Source organism: Mizuhopecten yessoensis, unplaced genomic scaffold (genome assembly GCF_002113885.1).
Source record: "Mizuhopecten yessoensis strain PY_sf001 unplaced genomic scaffold, ASM211388v2 scaffold10763, whole genome shotgun sequence".
NCBI lineage: Eukaryota > Metazoa > Mollusca > Bivalvia > Pectinida > Pectinidae > Mizuhopecten > Mizuhopecten yessoensis.
The window spans coordinates 1-9,738 of NW_018408709.1; the positions used below are offsets into that span (position 1 = coordinate 1).

Here is a 9,738-nt window from a genome sequence, read left to right on the forward strand (position 1 = left end):
TCCTACTGTAGGTCTAGATCTCCTCCCAGATAACGTACAACAAAACAGTATTCTCACATCATGTTCAATAACTTCATTTATCAGAATAACAATTTCAAATTATTTCAATAGGGGTTCTTTCTGCGAGGTTAATGAAAACTACTCTCCAATATAGACTATATCAAAGATACTGAAAAGTACCCACTTATCTTCCCTAATGTTTATCAGACATGTAACCGGAAACAAACATGTTTTTTGTTTGTCCTTATAAACGTTATACAGGATAGTAAACATCTGTAACCCAGGTTCTCTCCCTCACATTATCTCTGCCATTTCACTTGGAATTGTTTTAGGTGCTGAGAAGTTAATAAGGCATCTCCACAAACATGGTGTACCTATTGCCGTGGCAACAGGGTCTAGTAAAAGAAGCATCGGGCTGAAGACAACCCGTCACCAAGATCTCTTCAGTCTTTTCCTCCATTTCGTATACAGCAGTGATGACCCAGAGGTGATACACGGTAAACCAGCTCCGGACTGTTTCCTAATAGCAGCCAGGCGGTTTCCAGACAGTCCAGATCCTAGCAAGGTATTTTAGAATCCTTTCTTTCAGATTCAGATACAAAATTGTAATAAGTTTTTACAATTAATTTGAGCTCGGTGGTTAAAATCTAAACATGATTTTTTTTCTCTGTTGCGGTCAGTGTTTGGTGTTGGAGGATGCCGTTAACGGTGTAGTGGCGGCCTGGGCAGCAGGCATGCAATGTGTGTGGGTACCCGACCCGGAACAACCTCAGGACGGATACAGCGAGAAAGCCACGCTCACACTCGAATCACTTCTACAGTTTAAACCGGAACAGTTCGGACTACCCCCGTATGATGTGTAGCGTTCAGTGTGGTTTTAGTCTTATTTAACTATGCAGTAATTATTTGAAATGTTTTACATAGTCTGTCCCATACAGGTATTGATTTTTGCTTTACAATTAAGAAATAAACAGTCAAAATTTACATAACATACCTCATTTTGTGTAGGTTTTTTAGTTATAAAAGATTCTAGTAAATTTAATTCAAGAACAAAAATATCCTCATGTACAAGAGGATTTTTTGGATAAATAAGACTATTCAAGCCCTGTCCTTAGTCCTTATTTATCAATCATAAATGGTAATGTACATAACACTGATCATAAATGGTAATGTACATAACACTGATCATAAATGGTGATGTACATAACACTGATCATAAATGACGATTTTCATAACACTGATCATAAATGGTGATGCACATAACACTGATCATAAATGACGATTTTCATAACACTGATCATAAATGGTGATGTACATAACACTGATCATAAATGGTAATGTACATAACCCTGATCATAAATGGTAATGTACATAACCCTGATCATAAATGGTAATGTACATAACACTGATCATAAATGGTAATGTACATAACCCTGATCATAAATGGTAATGTACATAACCCTGATCATAAATGGTAATGTACATAACACTGATCAGAAATGACGATTTACATAACACTGATCATAAATGGTGATGTACATAACTCAAATGATGTAATAAGTTGTGATTTAATAACTTCTGGACCACTGTAAACTAACCACGTTATAATATCATCGTATATCCAGCAGGGTTCTGGCCTCATTTAGCAGGCCTGTAGTATAGCAAGGGAGATACGTAGAGGAGTTGCTGGTAAAAAAGGAGACATTGGAATACCTAGCGCTAGGGGTGGTACCAAAACCACTAGGGGTATAGTTAACCAAGCCCTGATATCACTTGGAAGTTGTATTAACAATTGTAATGGTCCCCCGTCATGCTGCGTTGTTTGCCAGTAGGATAAGATTTATAAGCGTGGTAAAAATGGCTGAAGTCTCACTGTTTCAGGGAAAGCATACCCGTTTACCATCATTAAAATCAGCATCATTCAATTTGTCTTACTTTTTGTACAAATTCAATTACTTCATTGTAAAACAGCTTAAACTGTGACATTTTACACATTTTTTTGTTAATTAAGGGATCAATACAATTACTTTTTAGACATATGTAAGGTTTATCAATATGAAAACCTGACCGGTGATTTTAGCTGACAATATTGTTGTATATGCGATTGTATTTTATAAGCATATTTATATTATTCGTCTACAGTAGTCCTAAAATGTGGGAGTAATTGTAGTAATGAATAAAATATAGAACAAGAACATGTGTGTTTGCTTTATATCAATAATCTACTAAGATAGTATAGGACCAAGTGAGTTATGCCAGTGTGCGGAGTCTGTATGTCCGTCCAGTCTTAACAGTTTAGGCAACCTGGGGGAAAGTCAAGGTTAGACCCTAGAACCCTCCCAACTCTAGATGGACGCTCTTCTTAATGAACTACCTGGTTGCAGATGATCGACTCAGTCCTGTTCTGCTACAGTCCTCCCTACATCAACAAAGTCTTCAATGCCGAAGATACACGACAACATAGAACGCCTTCCGGGGTCAAATGTGTAAAACAAATTTTCGATTTCTCCTGAATAACCAAAAAGCCCAGGTTGCTGATATTTGGCCAATAGCATGCTAGAATGAAGGGGCTCTCAAATAAATGGGATTGATCTTCTTTAAAGGGCACTTATTAATTGTTAATTAATTAAAACAATTACCAGATACAGAAGGCCCTTTATGCCAGTGGCAAGGGGAAGACTATATAACTGGAAATCAGACTGGATTAAATGGCAAATATTGCTCGACATCAGCTAAAAATGTATCTTGGAGATATGACTCCGTATCTGTATGTGTGTCTCAAAACATAGGATGAATGAACTGTCAATGTCTCCGTTTCTGTTTCCCTTTCTATCCCTTGCTCTCACTCTCTTTCTATCAATAGTAGTCGGAATGATAGTTATTTTTTTTATAATTAACCATCACATGGACTAGGGACATATATCTATACCAATCAAGTATTTGAAAGATCAATTATCAGCACTGTTTTAAAATACTGTTGAACACATATTACATGTACATTCTTACCACGTTTTACATGTAAATATCTATTGCATATTACATTCTACATTGTGAAAAAGGATATTTTAAAATATTAAACATGGCACATAATCAAAAAGGCAATATATAGTGGATCTTACACAAGTGTTCATGTCATATTCAATTTATTAACTGAGTTCAAAAGTTTCGTATCAAATTAAAATAATAATGACAAAATAGACATTTACAATTCATTTATAAGCAAAAACATGAAACCTAATCAGAAAAGAATCAGTTAATAAAGTTCAAAATTTTGTATTGGCGTAGGAATATGTTCACACGATTTGGACCAATCGCCGCACCTTTGGGTTTTATTACACACGTGTAAAACTTCAAATTCATTAATAAAACGGAATAATTCTGAAGATACCAAAAGATAATCTATCACTGATGAATTATTACATGTAGGTTTTCCTATGTACTGGTCCTTTCTAATTTTACCATTGGCAATATAAATATTGTTTTGCTGACAAAACTCAATTAGTTTGTTTCCAAAATTATTCACTCTCGAAGTACATTGACTGTACCTAACTAGAGGTATATTAATTACATGTAATTTTTCAAAGTCATACATTACATCAAATAAATACTCATTTTCATCAATATTTAGTACATCAACAAGGCTATTGTCTGGTTCAATAAAATCTGGTCTCTGTTTCGTCTTAGAATTAAAATCTCCAATTAACGCTACTTGTGTATTGTCATTACAAAAAATAATCATTTCTCGCTCTAACTCAGAAAAAGCATCAACAGTTGAGTACCTGGAAGTCTCAGGTGGGATATATACATTACCCAGTAGTATATCATAATCAAGGTTTAACAATGATTTTGACAGTATTAAGTTATTAACCATTGTACATATTCAGAATGACTTTTTTTTGTAAATGTAATGAGTGCTCAATACTTTTCTTGCAGACAATAGCAATGCCACTAGATCTTCTTTTACAGTTAGATCGATGTTTAGCATAGTATGAGTACCCTTCCGGTAATTTTAGAACATCTAATTCGTCAGTTTTACTCTCTAGAAAAACTAGTAAATCAAATGAAACAATAAATTGCTCAAATTCTGGTAGAATCAATTTTGACTTTAGACCACAAACATTTAAAATTGTAACTTTTAGGGTAGAATAACAAAGTTCATTACGATAAGTGGAACCTCTTGTTTCGCATCCCTATGGATTGTTATGTCCGTAGCCTGGGCCAGACGGGCTGATGCGGCCATGGTCAGCGTAGGGGTGAACAGTATTGGGAGTAGAGTGTTCATCGTGTGGTTGATTGTAATGAAATCCGTGGTGGGCAGGAGGAGGGTTACCTCTGGGAGGAGCACTTTTATAATGCTGATGGAATCCCCGATGAGCTTGGGGAGGGTGCGCGTGAGGATCGTGAGGCTGTCGATATCCTGGGGGTGGGAGTTGAGGGGGTGGCTGAAGCTGACCATTTATATATAATTTGTCCTCCTTAAGGCGTGCTGATTGTCCTCGCCGTTTGGCCTCCTTGAACATTGGATAAAGAATGTTCCTCCGTTTGTTGATCTCCGAGGGGAAATGTTCATACTCGGAGAAATAATTTTTATCTGCCAATTTTTCAGGGACTGGATTTAGAACCTGATCACGATCCCTCCTGTTACAAAACCTGGCCACAATGGACATAGGTCTCCCGTCGGTTCTTGGTCGGGGCCTATGAACCACTTGGAAGGGAATTTCGTCAGAAATTTCGAGAACATTGTTGATAAAATCCTTTACCACCTTCTCAGTGTCCTCCATAGTATTACCCCCACTGTCTGGAAGCCCGCCAAACAACAAATGTTCTGTGATTGATCGAGTTTGTATCTGGAGTATGCGTTCTTTTACATCATAAAGTTTACCACTGATTCTATCTCTCTCTTCTTCGACTTTACTTATTCTATCCTCGAGAAGCACATGCCAAACATGCCAAACATGTCGCCAGAAACTCCCCAGAAACGCTTCAAGTCGACGAACAGGCACTGAGCCACGTAGCACCCCACCCGTCTTACCCTGTCGGCCATACCGATAAGATACCTGTACAAGGTAATACTTTCCCGTTAACATCCTCCTTCACTGTACCTTCTATTGATGTCACTCATGTCTGTTAACTGGCTCCGGGCCGTATTACTATTACAACTGAAGGTTCTACAAATTCTGGTTTCAGTTGCTGTACTCTTGATTTACCATTGTATATCAGTAGTGTTAATGTCCTTAATAACTGGGTATCTGATTTATGAGAGATACTGGAAACACTTAATGCATGCACACACATCCTTTCCTCAAGTCTTGCGTATCAGCTTTGAGTTCCATATTATCTGTTTCTAGCTTTTGTGTACTGTAGTATGAATGTTGACACCAAATATCAGTTATTTACCCGTAACAAACTTAAACATATTTGTACCTGGAACTGCTACAACGTTTAAATAAAGCATGACTCCAAGGAATCAATAAAGACTATCGATTGTTCTGCTGAACGGACACGGTGGTAGTGGTCAATATAGATGGTCTTATTACAAAACTTTCTTGATTAATTCTTCAGGTCAGTGAATGGCCTGTTGGCACCTTTATCGAGGTTGTCATGGTAATAATCTGCATGCTCCGTCAACTGTAGAAGTATGTTTTCTGTGTGTGTATTTGTCGTAACCAAGCAGCAATTTCGGCCAAGTTTTATCCTGGAAATTGAAAATAGCGGTTAGATAGACTCTGTTATTCAGCGATAACCATTTTGTTCAAAATCATATCACTCGATTATGGGTATTAAAGCAAATGATGTTTTGATTTTTATTGCTGACAATTTGTTTTGCTAAATCTGTTAATACAAACTTGGTATTTTATTTTATTATTTTTCGCTCATTAAATCAGTTCATGAAGACAGCAAAAACAATGTTGTCACGATCAGATTAGTGACGTCACCACAGTGGTGACCGGACCGAATAGTGTTCTGGTCGTATTACACCTCTCCAATATAGGTATATGATAGCTAGTTTCTATATCAATAGAGAAAATACTTCATATAGGAATATACTAATAGAATATTATTACATGTTGTAATATTGTTGCTTTAATAATAATAATAATTGACTTTATTTAAATTCGATAACACATTGAGTCAAGATCTCATCTCACATGTGGTTGACATAAAATATACACTATTTACAGCATGAGTAGGAAAAAAGATACACAGCATACATACACACATAAAACACATTAGGTTAATCACAGGTTTGGAAAGTCAAGAACATGTCACATGTGTAATAATAAAACTAATGAGTTGATTAAGTGCCATGCAAAGCATAAACTCTCATGATGCATTTTAGAAAATAGGAAACATATATCGTGTTTAATATTCATATATACCATTATGGCAAATTGTAACAAGAGGCCCAGAGGGCCTTATCGCCCAACTGGATATCGAAGCAATTATGGCAAAATATTCTCCAAATGAGATCCAAGGGAATAGGCCAGACTCCAAGGCCAATCCTAGTAGCAATCTGTATTAGATTGTTTATGCCCAGCAATTTTAGGTATGGTTATGGGGGTGGGGATATAAACTGTTTCCAAGCTGTGAATCAGAAACTAGGTACCTAGGGTTGTGGCCAGACCACAGGATCAATTCTAATATCATGCCTGCATTTGTCTCTTTATGCCCAGCATTTGTATATATAGTTTTTGGGTGTGGATCATAACCATTTAAATGTTATGACCCAGGGGTTAAGTCTGCAAGGATGGGGCAGACCCTGGGGTCAATTCTAATAGGATTACTGCATTCGTCTCTTTATGCCCAGCATTTGTATATATAGTTTTGGGGTGGGGATCATAACCATCTAAAAGTTATGACCCAGGGGTAAAGCCTGCAAGGGTGGATCAGTCCCCAATGCCATCCCCGAAGGGTATGTGCATTCATTTCTTTATATTCAGCAATTGTGTATATGAGTATGGGGTTGGGATCACAACTGTTTCAAATATATAACCCCGAAAATAAGTCCCTAGGGATGAGGAAAGACCCCGGGGCCTATTTTTATATCATGCTTGTGGGATCTCAATGGTTTCAAAGATATAACCCAGAAACTAATTTCCTAGGGTTGGGGAAAAACCCTAGGGCCTATGTTTACATCATGATTGTGTTTACCTCTTGATGCCCAGCAATACTATATATGGTTATGGGGTGGGGATCTCAACTGTTTCCAAGATACAATGGTGGTACATGGCTTGTTATTAAATTAATGCAACAAATTTAATATTTTGTTTTACTTCGAACAAAACTTACCTCTTTGAACGGACAATGACAAATAGGATCAGAACGATCAACACAGCAATCACGGTCGAAATAATGGCGATAGTTACAACCCGGTCTTCTGAAATAAAAAGTTACCCTGTTAGTACACAGTGTGTACTTGGACCACAAACATTATAGACTTGGGTCCTATAACGCCTACATTATACTTTATTTATTAGTTAACAAATGTTTATCAAATGTTTAGATTCATCAGTGAATAACACACATTCGTGTCACTGATAACATGTATGTTCCTTGTTTGGGACAGGTGAGGTGTTCCTTGTTTGTGACAGGAGAGGTGTTCCTTGTTTGGGACAGGTGAGGTGTTCTCTTGTTTGTGACAGGAGAGGTGTTCCTTGTTTGGGACAGGTGAGGTGTTCCTTGTTTGGGACAGGTGTGGTGTTCTCTTGTTTGTGACAGGTGTGGTGTTCCTTTTTTTGGACAGGAGAGGTGTTCATTGTTTGGGACAGGTGAGGTGTTCCTTGTTTGAGACAGGTGAGGTGTTCCTTGTTTGGGACAGGAGAGGTGTTCTCTTGTTTGTGACAGGAGAGGAGTTCCTTGTTTAGGACAGGTGAGGTGTTCCTTGTTTGGGACAGGTGAGGTGTTCCTTGTTTTGGACAGGTTAAGTTTTTTTTGTTTAGGACAGGTGAGGTGTTCTCTTGTTTAGGACAGGTGTGGTGTTCTCTTGTTTGTGACAGGTGTGGTGTTCCTTTTTTTGGACAGGTGAGGTGTTCCTTGTTTGAGACAGGTGAGGTGTTCCTTGTTTGGGACAGGTGAGGTGTTCCTTGTTTGAGACAGGTAAAGTGTTCATTGTTTGGGACAGGTGAGGTGTTCCTTGTTTTGGACAGGTTAAGTTTTTTTTGTTTAGGACAGGTGTGGTGTTCTCTTGTTTGGGGCAGGTGTGGTGTTCCTTTTTTTGGACAGGTGAGGTGTTCCTTGTTTGAGACAGGTGAGGTGTTCCTTGTTTGGGACAGGTGAGGTGTTCTCTTGTTTAGGACAGGTGAGGTGTTCTCTTGTTTAGGACAGGTGAAATGTTCTCTTGTTTGGGACAGGTGAGGTGTTCCTTGTTTGGGACAGGTGAGGTGTTCTCTTGTTTAGGACAGGTGAGGTGTTCTCTTGTTTTGGACAGGTGAGGTGTTCCTTTTTTGAGACAGGTGAGGTGTTCCTTGTTTGGGACAGGTGAGGTGTTCATTGTTTTGGACAGGTTAAGTTTTTTTTGTTTAGGACAGGTGAGGTGTTCTCTTGTTTTGGACAGGTGAGGTGTTCTCTTGTTTGGGACAGGTGAGGTGTTCCTTGTTTAGGACAGGTGAGGTGTTCTCCTGTTTGGGACAGGTGAGGTGTTCTCTTGTTTGGGACAGGTGAGGTGTTCTCTTGTTTAGGACAGGTGAGGTGTTCCTTGTTTGGGACAGGTGAGGTGTTCTTTGTTTGGGACAGGTGAGGTGTTCTCTTGTTTGGGACAGGTGAGGTCTTCTTTGTTTGGGACAGGTGGTGTTTTCCTTGTTTGGTACAGGTGAGGTGTTCCGTGTTTGGGACATGTGAGGTGTTCTTTGATTGGGACAGGTGAGGCGTTCTCTTGTTTTGGACAGGTTAAGTTTTTTTTGTTTAGGACAGGTGACCCCCTCTCCTGTTTGGGACAGGTGATGTGTTCCTTTTTTGGACAGGTGAGTTGTTCCTGGTTTGGGACAGGTGAGTTGTTCCTGGTTTGGGACAGGTGATGTGTTCCTTGTTTGGGACAGGTGAGGTGTTCCTTGTTTGGACAGGTGAGGGGTTCTCTTGTTTGGGACAGGTGAGGTGTTCTCTTGTTTGGGACAGGTGAGGTGTTCTCTTGTTTGGGACAGGTGAGGTGTTCTCTTGTTTGGGACAGGTGAGGTGTTCTCTTGTTTGGGACTGGTGAGGTGTTCTCTTGTTTGGGACAGGTGAGGTGTTCCTTGTTTGGGACAGGTGAGGTGTTCCTTGTTTAGGACAGGTGAGGTGTTCCTTGTTTGGGACAGGTGTGGTGTTCTCTTGTTTAAATCGTTTTTCTCTAAACATTTTGTTAAAAGTTATATGTCTTGAATTGCATGTAAATCATTTTTGCAGATACAAATATGGCCCTGGGAGTAAGTCTTTTATCAAGAATCGAACCAAGGATAATGTAAAAAGGAAATTATAGTAATAACTTTAGTAACATGACAAACACAGAGTAATTTATTAGTATATACATGAACGTTAACAGATCTATGCCCAGATACGAAGACTAATTTTAAGATAAGATTTAGTTGTTATAAAATCAATCAATTGTAAATAGGATACTGTTGATACGTATACCCGGATGTATATATGATACTGTTGTTAGGTATAATCGTATATATATATGACACTGTTGTTAGGTATAATCGTATATATATATGACACTGTTGTTAGGTATAATCGTATGTATATATGACACTGTTGTTAGGT

General features: G+C 38.4%; 2 protein-coding genes across 6 annotated transcripts in view; one reads left to right on the forward strand and one right to left on the reverse strand.

The window, feature by feature from the left end:
* Positions 1 to 259: 259 nt before the first annotated feature.
* On the forward strand, positions 260 to 1,359 carry LOC110462219 (pseudouridine-5'-phosphatase-like; the record flags this gene model as incomplete). The annotated part of the gene is made up of 2 exons (XM_021516084.1): positions 260 to 565; positions 681 to 1,359. Coding segments are annotated over 2 exons (489 nt in total), but the record flags the coding sequence as incomplete, so codon positions are not given.
* A 2,669-nt stretch (positions 1,360 to 4,028) lies between these two features.
* The window catches only part of LOC110462218, a 33,298-nt gene continuing 27,588 nt past the window's right edge, over positions 4,029 to 9,738 (reverse strand). For all 5 annotated transcript variants that reach the window (XM_021516079.1, XM_021516083.1, XM_021516080.1 and 2 more), the window contains 2 exons: positions 7,291 to 7,378; positions 4,029 to 5,695 (listed from right to left, as the gene is read on the reverse strand). In XM_021516079.1, coding sequence (XP_021371754.1) covers positions 5,551 to 5,695; positions 7,291 to 7,378 — 233 coding nt within the window. In that variant the 3' untranslated portion in view covers positions 4,029 to 5,550. The remainder of the gene's footprint in view (positions 5,696 to 7,290; positions 7,379 to 9,738) is intronic.